The sequence below is a fragment of the Nannobrachium achirus genome, assembly GCF_963921795.1.
Source record: "Nannobrachium achirus genome assembly, chromosome: 7".
NCBI lineage: Eukaryota > Metazoa > Chordata > Actinopteri > Myctophiformes > Myctophidae > Nannobrachium > Nannobrachium achirus.
The window spans coordinates 46567768-46585342 of record NC_137816.1 but is presented as its reverse complement, the minus strand read 5'-3'; the positions used below and the strand labels follow the sequence as shown (position 1 = coordinate 46585342).

General features: G+C 40.5%; 1 protein-coding gene across 1 annotated transcript in view; it reads left to right on the top strand.

The window, feature by feature from the left end:
* Positions 1-17575, top strand: part of map2k5 (mitogen-activated protein kinase kinase 5) — a 92010-nt gene that overhangs the window by 51999 nt on the left and 22436 nt on the right. Inside the window, exons 13-19 of the mRNA XM_080730793.1 lie at positions 1506-1554; positions 1675-1748; positions 3618-3668; positions 4160-4231; positions 8601-8630; positions 16741-16767; positions 17114-17146. Coding sequence (XP_080586919.1) covers positions 1506-1554; positions 1675-1748; positions 3618-3668; positions 4160-4231; positions 8601-8630; positions 16741-16767; positions 17114-17146 — 336 coding nt within the window. The remainder of the gene's footprint in view (positions 1-1505; positions 1555-1674; positions 1749-3617; positions 3669-4159; positions 4232-8600; positions 8631-16740; positions 16768-17113; positions 17147-17575) is intronic.

The window sequence follows — 17575 nt, the reverse complement described above, 5'->3', positions numbered from 1 at the left end:
CTATCTTGTAGCTCTCTTCATCCGGGTCATTTTCATGACACGCACCAACGTGAAAACGCACCTCACTGCTACGTGGGTCCCCGTATGTTACAGCGGTGGTCTATGGGACTGACTCTGGCACTCTGGCGCCATCTAGTGGCCTTGGCACGCATCGAGTTAATATATTGGGGGTTTTCTTAACCTTTTTCATTTAGTAGAGTGGAGAGAGACAGGAAAAATATAGTGAGGGAAAGAGTAGGGCGAGTGTCATGATGCAGCAAATGATCTAGCCGGCCGGGAATCGAACCGGGGGCTTTTGGTCAGGCATTAGAGCCTGTGTGGTTCTAACAACTTGTTCTAACAACTCGTCTATGGGGCTGCCCAGGCACTGCCCAGGCATTACCTTTTTTTTTTTTTTTTCACCTTGCCACAATTGAATTATATCAGTTTAATACCAGCTCAGTGACCATGTGGTTAGGGTGTCCGCCCTGAGATTGGGAGGTCGGGGGTTCGATCCCTGTTTTAAATATTATGTGCCGAAAGTAGCCGATCACACTATAAGTTCACAATGTGCTACATTTTTGACACGTTGTGAGCTTTTAGATAAGGATATTTTCACCAAATGTTAGTCCCAGTATAGGTATGCTAGGGGTTCAAGTGGTTGAATTGTACACTTGTTTGTTAACAGTCAAACATTTCTTAGCTTTGTAGAGCTCTGTATGCCTTATAGTGCATTGACCGTGACACAATGTGTTTTAATGGCTTCGGTACGGTACAAAATAAAATAAACAAATGATCACTTATGCACAGATTTAGCTGTGAATGAAAGATGTATAACATGGTTATATCATTTTGTATTCTTTTTCCCACATCACTATTCATCATTCTACATTAGCAACATTCATCCTTGCCAGTCAGAGAGAGAAACATTAATTATCTGCTTGGAACGTACACCTTCTTTCAAAATGTAAAAAGAAGTACCGGTAAAGTGTTGAGGCAAAGATTAATTTAGTTTCTACTCTCAATTCTTGTTTTTAACTGTTTTAATAATAATTAAAAAAAGGATGAATACTGAAATGGAATGCTATTAATAATAATACAATAATAATAAAACTTTATTTGTATAGCACCTTTCATGACATGAAATGCAGCTCAAAGCGCTTTACAGAGCAGAAAATGAAGCACAAGTGCTTAACAGAGAAAAAATACACATGATTACAATAAAGCAGAGAAAAATAAGAACATAGAACATTGAAGAACATTTAAACATTTTAAGAACAGTGCAGACTTCAATAGCAGCACAGGAATTTAAAAAATCAGCTAAAAGCAAGAGTAAAGAAATGGGTCTTGAGCTGTGCTTTAAAGCTATCCACAGAGGCTGCCTGTCTTAGGTGTAGTGGGAGTTTATTAAACCTTTGGAGTGTGAATAAATGGTTGTATGTTGCTTTGTATCATACAGCACTTGCGGTGAAGTTTGTCTGATAATGTTGAAATAAATAACGTTGTTGTTCCTCCTGTGCCACAAGGTGGTCAACGGCCTGACGTATCTGTGGAGCCTGAAGATACTTCACAGAGGTGAGAGAGGCGGGGGACCATGAAGGCTCCCAAGTTATTAAACAACAGCCACAGAGAGTTGATAAAGCCCAGCTGCAGAGTGCTGACATAGCGCTTCTCTCCACCATTTTGTCTCCGCAGACGTCAAGCCCTCCAACATGCTGGTTAATACTCGAGGACAAGTCAAGCTCTGTGACTTTGGTGTCAGCACGCAGGTAAACTGCAGCGCATGTGACTATCAGAACAGTGGTTCTAAAACTTTTTCATGTCAAGGACGCCCAAATTGACACTTATTAGCCCGCAGGACCCCCATTTGAAAGGATATGCTAGGGACTCTGATATAAGAGAATTTTCAACCATTTCTTGACATACATTTCTTGGCTACGGACAGTAACGGACCCCTATTTAATGGCATTTCGATCTCTGGGACCCCAATTTACACTGTAAAGTCAGTGTTAATTTAACTCTGAAAGTGTACAAATGGAACCAAATGGACCCTAACGACCTGGGTCCATTTGGTTCCATTTGTACACTCTGAGTTACAGACCCATACGGGTCCATTGGGTTCCTATCTATGATTTAGCTGGGGACCCCCTGGAACTCTCTCAAGGACACCTGGGGATCCCCGGACCCCACTTTGAGAAGAAATGTATTAGAAAGAGTATAACTATGTTGTGCACTGAAAACAATAGCTTAAATTTCATGTGTTGAAAATAATTGACTTACAAGCTCAAAATAGGTTGGATCGCAATGCCCCGTGAGCTTGTAGATCTGCCATTTTCGACACATGACACCGACGCTCAGGAATCGGGCTTAAGAATATTTTTTAGTGTTTGTCTCTGTAACAGCTCTCTGCTCTGTGCCATTCTGTGGATGAGCGTGTGTACTATAGCTGCTTCTGTCCGTGTATTGCTAACCTGTCAGTCTGCGCATTCATTTTCCACTCAAGATAACAGAGTGATCCCTCGGGACAGCCCCTCGCATTAACTTAGCGGCCGCTCGCCGCCATTGTTCCGCAGAGTCCCCCAAATTTGACTGGCTATAATTATGATTCGCACACGACGACGACGCCACATCCTCATTGATATGTATGAATTGCTGACGGACAATAGCTGGAGCCATTGTGTGTGCGTGTGCCTGTCTTGGGGTGGGTGAGGGTGGGTGACGTGTGTTAGTAATGTCATCAGCAGAGACGCTTTGAACCTTCCTCAAAAGGTCAACGCGGAGAGGACTTCTACTTAACACATTTTGTGCCGAGGACAGAGATCTCTGTTTTTTTTTTAAAGGTATCAGTTTTGTGCCGAGGTCGCTGTTGCAGGAACGTGGAAGCTAGGAGACCGATGCATGCAAAGATAAACCAGAAATTAAAAGCATTTCTCCGTCCGGTTCAACTTCTTCTTCCTGCAGGGAAATGGGATTATCTCTGGTTCTAGGTTTCCCCAGTCACACGCTGTTTAGTGGACACTAGGTGAAGCTACAACACTTTGTACTGCCCTTTTTATCATCACTGAAAACCCCTGGTAGAAGCTACCGAATTAATTAATTAATGCCCGGCACAAAATGTTTTGGTTGAATTGTAAAATTCATTTTAAGCCAGCAGGGCATATAAACTCAGGTTGGTACCAGTAACAACACTGAGTCACTCTGTCATAGGGCGCTCTCTCTCTCTCTAGCCTAGTCCAGCCCATTCTCTGCAGGACCACATATAAAAAAAGTCATAAGGGAACAGACAGTCATTATCCCAGTCCTATCATTGATGGCATGTGCCACCGTACGTGCACACACACACACACACACACACACACACACACACACACACACACGCCTAAATGTCCCCTCGTCCCCCTCTCGTTCCCTTGTGTAAGCACTGAGAACAGCCCAAAAATAACACCCTGACATTTCACTAGATTTGGGGGGGATGTAAGTTAGAGAAGGATGAACGATAGGAGTTGCTACTTAATATAGGACAACGAGGTGGTGACTCTTAGAGGTCGTCTTGCTAGGTCTCTCTATCAGTTTAAAACCTCTACTTTCATGTACAATTAAATGTATAGGACTGATAATCTTTTTTATTTTTTTTGCAGTTGGTGAATTCTATTGCCAAAACATACGTGGGAACTAATGTGTACATGGCGGTGAGTGAATTCTACTTTTATTGAATAAACCAGGGGTCATCAACATTTTCAGGCCAAGGACCCCTTAGTTGAGAGAGAGATGAAGCAGGGACCCCCCGCAACCTTTTCATAGATTCCATATAGTTTCATCATTTGACAGCACAGTCATCAGTGTATTTTGGATTCATGTCAATTTGTGTTTTCAGATATTTAACCACTTGAACCGTCATTAACTTATAAACTTGACCTTTCACTCTGTACTTAGTCTGCTCTTTTTCCCCCTCTACACCAAACCTCCTTGCTGAAAATAGCCGATCGACAAGCTCACAACGAGGCGTTGTGTGCTTGTAGATCGGCTATTTTTGGCTACAGTTATTGACAGAATATTGACACTAGGGGGTTCAAGTTGTTAATATAAAAAAGGATTGGAAGATTTGGAGGACACATTAACGTTGGCACCTTTTTCTAATGATGTACTGTAGTTGATGTTAGTTTTCTTCTCCTGCACACAGCCTGAGAGGATATCAGGGGAGCAGTACGGTATCCATGCAGATGTGTGGAGTGTGGGGATCTCATTCATGGAGGTAAAACACCACTGGACTGGCATGATGTGTCTTTAGAGAGAATTGAGCTGCTGAACGTTAAAAAACTAAATCTGCGTTGTACCTGGGATTCAGACCTGGGTAAATGTCTGCTTGGCCTGGGAAGAAAAGCTTTTCTAAAACGGTTACAATATGGCAACATGAAAAATCATAGACATGTATAATTCACTACAAGGTCTGCAAGAAAGTTCCCAGCTACAAGAAAGTTGTTCCCAGATTTTTTGCTAACAACACAGTTGCAGATAATTGGTCACTGTGGAACACTGGAAAGAAATAACGCACCTGCTGGGTTTGATATAAACTGATTCAAGGTGTGGGTTATAGTCTCATATACCACAGCAATTAAAGGGAAACCAGCCAATCCTCTCCTATTGGTTACAATAACGTTTTATTCATTAAAATAAGTTCCGGATTGCAGCTCCAAAAATGGACGTTTTAAAAGGGGATAAATCAAGACTGAGGATTTTCAAGTTAGCATTATCTACATTTCACACTTTTTCAGAAGACTGAAGTCACAGGGATATTCAGTTTTCTGTGTCTTACAATGGGCCTCATTCACTAAGCTTGGGTCCGCAAATAACTTATTCGCATATCCGCAACTTTTCACATGCAGAATCTGATTTTGGCAGACATACACTCAAACTCATGTCTGCTCAGAGGCAGAATTATACGCCTCAAACATTGCGTACGTTTAAGTTATTAGAATGCCTGAATCTTCATACAGAATCAATTATGATCGTGCCAAACCTCAAATAAAATATTGATGTGCCCGACATTTGTCATCACATACTGTATAATAGAAAAAAGGTGTCAAATGATCTATTGCTTGGACGCATATTATATACATGATGACAATTCTAACCGATTTTCATATATATATTTTTTCAGTTGAAGTGTTTAGAGCAGTATTATTAGCTCCCTCGGTGTGTTTGCCAGTGTGGCTGGCCACAGTTTTGCGTATTGGACCAGGGGTGTCGGGTACAAGGATTCTCTGCGTCATTTTGTGCTTTAACTATTGAAAAATAGCACTCTGTGCCACGCTGTGAGCTTGTATATCTGATATTTTTGAAAAATCTTGAAAATGTTCAGGTCTTTGAAGGTTTTTTGAAAAACCTGTTTCTTTGTCAATGGTGCTCAAACCTTTTCATGTGAAGGACGGTAAGGACCCCCAAAATGATATGTATTTGTCCACGGACCCCCATCTCAAAATATTTAGTTCAGGGACCCCCCAGAAGCAAAATTTGAGTTATAAATGTTCGCTTAAAAAATAAATATATTCAAAGATTTGCACACATTTTTACGTCTTTTAAAAAATAGCAGATCTACAAGCTGCCGCGCTTTGAGCTTGTATATCTGCTATTTTTCAATAGCTAAAGTATATAAAATAATTAAGGCCCCTCTACCTTGGGCCCTAGTAACTCAGTCCCACTCCCCCCCCCCCCCCCCCCCTTGTGACGCCCCTGTATTGGACTATCATGTCAACTCCAATGTTAAGCTATTAACTAATAGCCTAATTTTGACCACATCACATGAACACTGGTAGTCAGTGTGGGTGAAATCTATATGTGTTCAATTCCGATGTAGGACCGTGGATAGGATAAGTTTTACCAAGGTACGGATTCCCCTCATAAATGATAGTTACGAATTCCACAATCTTTTTACCTTTTTAGGTGAACGAGCAATTGTTCAGTAGAAAGAGCTTACATAATATCCTTTCCAAGTTTTATTAGCATTTGTTCACATGGTTAAACTTTATAAACGTCTTATTCTCATTACACATGAGAGTAGGCTATTACGTGTTTTTGGCGTTCAGCAGATTCATCGCGTAAGGGACCCGCTTGCCAAAATACACTGATCTACAAGTTGTCAAAGTGGTGCGTCACGACACGTGAGCTTGATAAAGATGAGTCATTTATGTTGAATGTTTCCGGTTGCCTTTTATGGAGTCAAATGGGGCGTGGAACAATTCAAATGATCTCCACGGGAGCGTGCAATTAGATACACCTGTGATCCGCACAAATCAAAGCTCTGCACTCCCTTACATTAATTGCACATCAGATTTTACCCCTTACACACAAATGTCTGAAAGTTGCGACAAGCTTTGCGGAAGAGACCCAATATATTTGTGTGTACACATTGATGAGCATAGCTGGGAAAAAGATCACTTACTGTATGAGCCATGTAAACATTAATATCATATAAAATGTTCAGCCGTATAGCCTTCAGCAGTTTGTACAAATTAATGGATCCATTCTCTACTTTAGAAAAGTACACAGTACCTCAGTGTTGATTTAACTCTTGTGTAAAACTGGTCCAAGCCTATACTGGGGGGGATAAATAGTACTGAACTGGATGTTTGTAATAATAAGTACATTTAAGGCAATGTTTTAATTGTTCCTGTGAATTTGAGGGATATGTTAACCCATTTAGAACGGGTACACATTTTGTGTATCATTATTTTATGCTTTAACTATTGAAAAATAGCAGATATACAAGCTCACAGCGCGGCACCGAGTGCCGCGCTGCGAGCTTGTAGATCTGCTATTTTTGAAAAATCGTGAAAATTTGAATTTTTACCCGATTCTATAAGTGTCTTTTGAATCCTTCTAAGGTTTTTTTGAAAAACCCTATGTTTCTATGTCAGCAATCTGGCTAGCCATCGTCAAAGAAAAGGTACTTTTCACTTAACTGGAGCTCAGTTAGTCTGTTCTTGAGAGACTACTATATCAGTGGTTTTCAAACCCTTTATGTGAAGGACCCCCAAAATTATATGTATTTGGCCACGGACAGTCGGACACCCATCTCAAATATTTAGTTCCAGGGACCACCCAGAAGCAAAATTTGAGTTACAAACGTTCGCTTTGAAAATACATATATTCAAAGATTTGCACACATTTTCATGACTTTTTCAAAAATAGCAGATCTACAAGCTCGCAGCGCGGCACTCGGTGCCGCGCTGTGAGCATGTATATCTGCTATTTTTCACTGGTTAAAGCATTCACTAATTCTAGGCCTAAATGGGTTAAGAACGGTACCCTGGAGGGTATTGCGAAGGGCTGGATATTGTTCATGCTTTGCTCCTGTGTGTGGCTGTGCATTAGTGTCTTTGTCCCCCTCTCCCCAGGGCCCGGGATACAGCGCGCCTGCTGACAGGCCTACGTTTTCAAATAACATTTTAATTTCACTATTACACTTGCCAGGTCTCTTGCCCTCCCCATTGACACCATTGATTCTCCATCTGTTTATGTGCACAGCTCTCCCACTTCCCCACTTTGACAAATGATTTGAGACTCCCGTCTCAGCTGTATTAAGTCAATACTGTTGAATATTAGTACAAATCCTTGTAATAATTGATGAATGCAAAGGAAGAGAGACGTGTGAAAATTATCAGCGTAATCTTTATTTGGTAAAGAATGGGTTTTCTCACCATGCTAGCAAAAGCCCCCCCTTTTCTCTTTACTTCCCATCCAGAACAGTATACATTAGTCTAAATGAAATGGCTTCAAGTCCTGTTTAATGTGGAGTAATCCTCAGCCCGCTTAGTCTATTTATGTTCAATGCAAACATGTCACTTTGAGCATCTTCCGGTAAGCTGCCTTTGACCCAGATGAAAGAAGGGAGTCCCCGAGTGAGTTGTCAAATGTCAGGGGATAGTTATCAAGAAAACCCATCCTACTACTCCCACTGCATCCATCTGCCGCACAGTCCTTCCCTCCTTCTGTTTATCCCAGCGTTTTGTTCTCATCAGGGGGTCGTCCTAGGGGGTTATTAACTAATAGCTGATGGTGTTTTTTTAGAAGGGTGCACTGAGCCTCCTTCTAAGCCTATAAGGCTCATATTCTGCACATTTCGGTAAATCATGCAAATGCACATGCTCAAAGGTATCAAGAAGATTGCAATGGAAAGGCTTATTAAGTACCAATACACGTACGTGTATACTGTATGTAGTCTGCACACACAATGCAAAGATTTCCTTCACACACATCAGGCGTAGCACTGGCTTAAGGATCTCCCAATTACTTTCCTGTTAAGGCCGTTGCGCGCAAGGTCCGATTTTCTGCACGGAAAAGCCGGACAATAAATGAACACATGTTGTCTCTTTGACCTCATGCACAACCGATCCGAATTTGTCCACGTTCGGACAGTGAGTATGGTGCGTATTTTTCCACGCGGAAGACCCTGTGTGTAATGGCCTTTGTTGTGATGTACTGTACACTTGAGGGCCAGTAGCTTGTAGAACACTAAATGTGACTTTTGAACAATGAGGATTTGCTTCTAAAATGAAGAAGGCTTGGACTCAATTACTCTTTATGGTAGGACTTGACAGTTATGCTTTTTTCTCTTTATACAGTTGGCACTGGGCACATTCCCCTATCCACAGGTGAGTACACTTCTGTGTAGTATGTGTGTGCAATTCATTCAGCAGTCAACAATGTTGACCTGTTCTGTCTAAGGTCATGAGGTATTTTAAGGAAATTATAATAATGTAATAATGTATAATAAAGTAATGTTTCTTAATTAAATATTTAGCTAAATTATGGATCAATGTATTGTATTTGCATTTACAGCAGTTTAGGGATATAAAATGCCACCAGTTCCTCCGGCATTGTAGTCAGATATCAGAACAATATTTTTTAGGCATTTCTGCCTTAGTGACAGGGAATGACAAATGATGCAGGATTGCAGGTCATGAACCAAAGGAACCTTGCGATTATGTCTGGGCATTTGTGGAACGCCCAGGCCAACACTGCTCAGAAAGGAAAGGATAAGACAGGATGACATGGGTCACAAGCCTCTTTTGAAGCCGTCATTTAGGAATTAAGCCTGTTTAACCCATGAATTATTTTATACTTTACTATACTTAATGACAAAATAGCAGATATACAAGCCCACAGTGTGGCACTGAGTGCTGCACTGTGAGCTTGAAAAATCTTGAAAACCTTTGCTAATCTTTGAATATATATGTTTTAAAGCGAAAGATTTGCAACTCAAATATTTGCTTCTGGGGGATCCCTGGAACAACCTATTTTGCAGCCAAATACATGTAATTTTGGGGGTCCTTGACATGAAAAAGTTTGAGAACCACTGATTTAGACATTGATAGAATCAGGTCAAAAATATTCAAAGACTTGCACAGATTTTCACGATTCTTCAAAAATAGCACAGTTACCAGCTCGCAGTGTGAGCTTGTAGATCTGCTATTGTTTTATAGCTAAAGCATACAATAATGGTTGATTAAAAAAGTGATTAAAATCTAAAGCGAGAAAGACACGTTCTCGGTCTGTATAAATACAATAACATGCTGAGCTAACAGGATGTCGAGGCATAGTTATGAGTTTGCGTCGGGATCTGATCATGGCATATTCTAATTTTGATTGGTAATGGCTATATTGAGCCTAGTCAATCTCCTAACATTTTGAATATCTTATACTGTTGCCCCCTGTCGGTCATAGACATAGTGACAGTGAGTCAGAAATGTGTTTACTGTTTTGCAGCAGCTAATTAACTTGACCAGGGCTGAATTCTCTGGGCTTTCAACTGCATTGAAATGCAACAACAATGTAAGATTAGACAACAAAAAAAGGCCACATACTGTTCACTGTTGGGTTACCTTGTCTCAAGCTAGTTCAAAGTCTCTGCAAGGGTTAGGGTTAGATATATTATATTATACAGTATATTGATATATTTTCTATTGAATATACTATTCACTGAATTCAATTTGAAATTAAATGGCTTCCTCTAAAATCAAAGAATGCTACAGTATGCTTGGGGAATTGTTTTCGGCAGTAATGTCAGGCATACCATGACTTGTAGTCTGTGGATTATACGTGCAATGTCAACAGTATGGTCCTTTAATGTACATTATAATGATGGGCTGCATATGACATCAGGTCTAATTGAAGGGTGACAACAAGTGGAATGTTGTGATTTAAAGCCTTAAACGAGACCGAGCTGGAGGACATCATTTTCTCCCCTTTGAAACATGTAAAATGCGGTGCGAAGCAAACACCAACATCGGGACTCCTAGATCGCTGCCCTCCACTCTCTCCTATTTGGGTTGTTTTATTCCCCTGTCTGTATTTATTGTCCATGTTAACTTGCAATTGCTAACCGATGTGATGTATTAAGCCTACTCTTATGCCTTTACAGTGGGTATCTTTCTAATCCCTAAATGAGCAATCTGAACTAATTTACATCAGTTTACCTCCTGGCAATCCTTCACATATATCTTCCATGGCGTAGTCGTAGTGTTCAGTCACAATGTCTAAACACATTTACTCCATCAAGAAATGAGGGTTTCCTGAGAGCTAGTGTAGAGCACGCTTCTGATTTGGCTCATTCTCATTAGTTATGGGTCAAATAAATAGTTCTGCAATGACACCAAACAAAGAGCTACACAAAATGGACAAAGGAATATCAAGGTCGTTCTTGATAATGGCGTGTTTGCATGTTTCCTAGGATGTTGTTTAGCTTATCTGCTAACTTTCAGTGTGCGTTTAACAGCCCTTTGCCCGACAGGTAACACGTGCGCTGCTTCCTCAATTAGATAAAAACCTCATTGTAATTGATTAAAGAAGCCGTGTGCTGGAACCCCAACATTATCTTCCCAGGGACTGCCTAAGTGACTGCATTGTTTCAGCATTCCAATTACCCCTCCTGGGAAAGAGGGAACCAATTTAATGAACATTAGTCAAGGCTATCGTCTGTGAGCTGCATGTCCCTCATAAAGGGCTTTTAAACCTCAAGTGTTACCCATTCCAATTACACGTTCATTATTATACTATTGAATATCATACTGTTATGTTGTACTTTTGTACGACAGGTACGGCTCTAATGCATTTTGACTTAAAAATGTTCTTTACGCAGTGCAGAGACAAACACATTTAATTTAACAGAATTAATGCAACGCTGACTTGCCTTTCTTCGGGGGGCTTTCGCAATAGATAGGCAGATAACAATTATGATGAATCCCTATAGTAGATTTCTGTTTTAAATGTCTGCTCCTTCGGGCAATGCCCTTGTTTTCATACGGTAGCTAGTGCTAACCAAACATGTCTGAGTGCAAATGAGATGAGAGTTTGTACACATCTTAAATTAATTGTTTGGTAATATAAATGACACATTATGACCACTCTGTGTGCGCGTGTGCGCGCGCATTTGTGTGTGTGTGTGTGCGTGTGTGTGCGCGTGCGCGCGTGCGTGCGTGCGTCTGCGCAGCTACAGCTGGGGCATGTCTCATTTTATAGTGCAGTCACTCTTCCCCCCGGCAGCATCTATTAACATGGCCATTATCATGTTAATCATTAGTGTTGTATTACATATACTAATGAATACTACACAGAATGTGGTACTGGGCGCCTTCCCACCACCACACTTTCCCATTTCTCTCAAAGATGCTCTTGTGTAAGTATGAATAATAAGACATCCAACTCCCAGTTTGACCTATTGGAAATTTGAGATTGTTTTTCTTATTTATATATATATATTTATTTTATACAGTATGGTGTCTCATCCTCACTTGACTCATTAGTCATTTCTGGTAACCATGTGGTTATATTCAGTACAAATTGAATATATGGAGAAAGAAAAGTTCTCCCCTACACAAGTCCTGTCTTAATTCATCGTAGAATGCATGTGTGTAATTCACAATTATGTCCACACCTGCAGAATTCGATTCAGTTTCATGATTTATTTCAATGTTTCTCCATGACATCCTTGTCAGTCCAAAGAAGAACTTTGCAGAACAATGACGTTGTCGCACCATTTTGCTTCTGCGTGTTCTTCATTGTCTTTGATAAATAGAGATAGAAGTGCAGGGTTGGCGCTGTCGGTTTTCGCACAACAGTCATTATTCTCCTAATGATTTAGGACTTTAATTTCTTATTTTCTCCCTCGTATCCCTCTTCCTTCTTTATTCTTATGTTTTAATTAACTTACAGTAAAGTTCACATGGCTCTATATGTACGTTACGATGGAGCGTGAGAGAATGAAAGAAGGAAAAGGTTTAGACTTCCCGCTGCCACCGTTCTCTTCATCTCACTGTTAACCCACACAGACCGAGAGTGCATCTGTGTCACGTAACCACATTAACCATTCTTTTTTTTATACTTTAGCTATTCAAAAATAGCAGATACACAAGCTTGTAGATCTGCTATTTTTTGCAAATCTTTGAATATATATTTTTCAAAGCAAACTTTTGTAACTCAAATCTTTGCTTCTAGGGCTCCCTGGAACAACATATTTTGAGATGGGGGTCCACAGCCAAATACCTATAACTTTGGTAGTCCTTGAGGTTTGAGAACCACTGATAATAAAAACCGGAGTTAAAAAAAAGGGTCAATATATTCAAAGACTAGCACAAATTGTCATATTTTTCCAAAAATAGCAGATCTACATCTGCTATTTTTCAATGGTTAAAGCATAACATAATGGTTAAAGTGGTTAAAACGGTCTTGAGGGGTTAATTTTCCCCCACCTCCATATGGTGCTGCAGACAGTTCACCTGCAGGCTGTTGTAGCAGAGTGGTGTGGCGATGGCGCTCGGCTGCAGCTCGCCAGGCGCAGCCAGCCAACAGTCCTCAGGCCTAAGCTGTCATTTTTGCAGACGCCCGCACAGCTGTCTGCGTCAAACCCCCTGCTACACACTTCACACTGGAACGTTTCAGTGTGGGCCGAGGGAGAAGGGAGAGGGACAAATAAAGAGGGGGGAAAATGAATAGGGGGGGGGTTTGGTTGCACCTGAGACTTGACTGCACGCTGTTGACACAGTCGCAAAGGTAGTTGCAAGGTGTAGGTAAGATAGGGGATATGTTGAGGAGGGTGTAGCTTTTAGGGTTTCAGGGTGTGTTGTGCTTTGGAGTGGCTATTGTAATTTTTCGGGTGAATTCTGGGGTAATGTGCGTGCGTGCCATTTGCCTCCATGGGGGTGATGCTTAGTCAATACTGTAGTTTGCCATATATATCCCACTCTTTTGTGTTCCACTTCATCACATGTTCATTTGCATTCTTTGTCATAAATAAGCTGAGTTTTTTGAGCGCTTGCTCTGGAAGTCTTTGAAGATATTGATCCTGATTATTATTATTATATTTAGTTTTCTTTCTTCATTTTCTTTATTTTGTCAATGTTGAATGAGCTTTCTGGATGAAAAACCATATCAATGGATTGAGCGTAAACTGTGGTGGTTTGACCTATTGGAAATTTGAGATTGTTTTTCTTTTTTATATATATATATTTATTTTATACAGTATGGTGTCTCATCCTCACTTGACTCATTAGTCATTTCTGGTAACCATGTGGTTAATATTCAGTACAAATTGAATATATGAAGAAAGAAAAGTTCTCCCCTACACGAGTCCTGTCTTAATTCATCGTAGAATGCATGTGCACAAAACAATTTTCTGACTAATCGCTTTCGCTCTTGGAAAGTATGGTTTCAATCAAACTCAACTGTTCTGAACTCATTGTATAATTTAAGCAATGGCAGGCGAATATGAATATAAATACAAAAGAAAATCTTAAACAGTTATGTGAGAATTTAACAACAAAATCATGTGGTTTCAGTCTCCACCATTATACTTATTGCGACGTCTCTCTCTAACCTCTGACCTCCTGTCTACAATCTTGTGATCTTACACAACTATACTACATCCTTTCCTTTTTTTACAGCAGGTTTATCACAACATACTATAAATGGTGGATAATTTTGCAATCCTTAGAACTATACGTTGCAAAAATGAGCACCTTATAGGTACATGTTGGTGGAAAGGGTCTTAACAATTACTACACCAGTGGGCAAAATGACTCCTGTTTGAACCCAAGTCATTCTTGTTCCTTGGGAATACAGTTACCATCACTGACACCCTCATATGGGACAAGAAGATCCACTGTTTAATCAAGAACAGAGATTGTTCCTTCCTACAGTAACTAAGAAAAAAAACGGAACATGTCACTGACGGTCCCGGCACCAATTTCATACATGGGTAATCAAAACTATCTGTGAAGCCTCCCATCGCAGTCTGCTGTAGCTCCACCTGCACCTGTTCCAAGGACGACATTCCAGTGTGTTCTCCACACTGCTGAGCAGGGCGTCGGCTGTCAGCTGCCCTCCATCAAGGAACCACATGACACTAGGGTGACGGGAAGCGGAGGAAGAACTGCTACCAGCGTTGCCCAACCAGAAAGCCATCTGTTCCCAGTTCCAGCATCCATCCAAGAAAACCAAGATCACTTGACATCCTGAAAAAAAAGTTTTCTTACCAAGAGCGACCTCCCTGCTGGGCCAGCTCTTAAAGTCAACCCCTGAAAACGTTCACACTCTCTGGATTCCATATCACCGTCCAATAGAGCTGACTTTGAAACTAACGACTGCTGCTATTTGTCGTCATGCATCGCCATGTACAATTATTACCTATTACCTATGTGATTTTTGCACAGCCTCGCACAAATCTAAAGTGCCCACTATGACACATGTTAGTCTCAGGAATTTACATTGTCCAGTGCACATGATTATTTCATCCATCTTGTTCTGTTTAGCATAAATAACATTGATACACTGAGACGTACGACCACGTCATGGTACTGAAACATACTGTAGCTACAGAATTTTTATTACATTTTCGGACTGTCAAACAGTTGAAAGTTTTTATTACAATTCAGTTAAAGCTTCTGTAATTAAGCTTCTGTAATTAATTGTGATTGACCACACGGTACCTGGCATCCCTATTCTATGGTCAACATTTAGCAAAAATCTACAAAGGAGAAATCTCGCTAACATTCACCAGGTTAACATTCACCCGTGTCAAACAAATGGAACGCTGAACAAATGTTAAATCGAAATATCGACACGCTCCCATCTACAAACTCTCAACGCAACGCAATACTTTTGGGAACTTGTAGATCGGCTATTTTCCACGAAGAGATTTGGTGTAGAGGGGAAAAAAGAGGAGGCCTAGCATGGACACCTGGGGATACCGCTCAATGAAATATTTAAGGTTTAAGTGGTTAATCATTGTAATTAACCTGACAGCTTAAGTATAGAATGATATGTAGTCTGTTATCTACCAAGTTGGAAGCTGTCATACCTTTTTACTCTTTGTGAGATCCTATCATCCATTATGTGTGTCACTAAGTTGTATTAAAATCTGCAGAGAGGGTTTCTTACACACAACTAAATCTTTCTTTGCCGTCTTTGTTCGACTTGGATGTTTTTTTGATGAGGACAGAACTCATTCGACAATCAGGACTTGATGTTTGCCCTTTTAGAAAACATAATAAATATAAAATGTCATATTTTCAAGCTGCATAGCAATCGGGATGAATGAAGGCTTTGATGGAAAGGAAGCCTTGTTAAAGCTTGATCATCTTATTAAACATTGTTTACCCTCAGGATGAACAGGCACATAGTGATATGTTAATCAGATAATCATCTGGCAACAATCAGACTACGTTAAGAGGAAGAGGACATAGTTATCAAGCCTCAGTTTGTTGATGCCTGGTCAAAACTGCCGCATATGAGAAGAATACATGCTCAATTATGCTTGAATATGTTTGTCTCCCACTCTCCAATTTCAGGCCCCTGAGCAGCATGCAATTTTGTCCTTGTAATTATTTCTGAACAAATTAGTTTTCCATAGTAGCCTTTAATGTGTCTGAATCGGGATAAGCTGGACATAAAGGCAGTTGAGGAGTCTCTTGATATTTATTTTGAAAACCTGTATTTAATTGAGTGAATCGATAAGTGCTCTAATTCACTGTCAAAGACCCAGGAACAAATTATGAGCAATTCATTACATAATCTGGTATTTATACCTAAGCTAAAAAGCCTTGAATATGTTGTTCTGCCTGCTAAATTCAACGCTGTCTTCATGGAGAGTGTAACCTTGGTGTCTACTGTTACAAACCTTAAATGAATTAATTAAAACCTTTTTGAATGATGTGTGAATCGGTTCTTTTTTCTTTTCTTTTGTTTGTTATTCTGCAACCTGTAGCTTTGCTATATGAGCCTCACATTCTGGTCATGGTCAGGCCAAACGGTGCATTTGTTGTTTTATCTTTTTGTTACCTAATGAGTGTGCCTGGTGCAAGCGTACAATCCGTTGTGTTGTATCAATTCAATCTTTTTTTGGAAGAAATGAACTCAGTCATTGAAAAGCCTGTTAATGCGGTTTGGAACAATAATTCTACATCCTAGTATCTCTAGATAACCTGGAGGGTAGGAATAAACCAGCTCTCTGAAAATTAGCCATATTGACCCCCCTCCTTCTCTCTCTCTCTCCAACAAATGAGAGCAAAGCCATTAACATTTGTATGTTTTCATTATGTAAATGCTGTTAACGCATGCCCACAAATTGCCAACAGGAATGTTTTTCCCCCCCTTCTTTTCTCCCAGTGATCATAATGTGTCCAAGTGCATCATTTTGATTATGACACACTAATTACATATCGCCTCTCCTCTCCTTTTCTCCCTCTCTGTCTCTGTCTTGCTTTACAGATTCAGAAAAACCAAGGATCCTTAATGGTAAGTTTTATGGAGTTGGCATAAAAGGTCTCCCTCCATACCCGGCAGTGTTTCACTCTTGATTGGCTCTCATTTGAAAATCCTCGCAAACGGCGTCTTTTCAGTACGTTGTTAGAGCAGACTTTAACTGCTGGAATTACATTGGGTGTCGTTATGGGATAATAAAGACATTCAGGAGGTGGATGATGGCTCCGCCAGAGCTCGCTGCATTTGATTAATCTAAGTAGATACTTTTTTTTATTATGCTATTGATTTTTTCCCATTGCCAAGACATTGCATGTAGGCTAATACGTTTATATTTTTTTCACCCGCTCTTTCTTGTCTGTCTGTCCCTCCCCTCCTCCAGCCTCTCCAGTTACTGCAATGCATCGTTGATGAGGTGAGTCGCCGTCTTATGTGCTTTTGCATCTAAAGTCAGTCCTAATGGCCCGGAAAGCTTATATTTTGTTTCCTAATGAAGCAAGCCACTCAGGCAGCTTTGCTCCCTGCACACTCAAACCCTCCGCCCTGTGCGACTGCCTCCAGCTATTCATACGTGCACATTACTGTAGAGAGAGCGTCTAGCATGAGCAACGCACAAGCACACACACACACACACACACACACACACACACACACACACACACACACACACACACACACAGTAGCAGCAGCAGCTGCCCTAAGCGTTGCTGCTCTGTATACTGATATAGCAGGTTTGGCCCCAAACCAGACCAAGATTAATCCAGAGATTTTCTTGCTAACAGTACTGTCTTAAGTTCCTGTTCAGAACCCTCATATGCCCATATATGAAGATATATATATCACT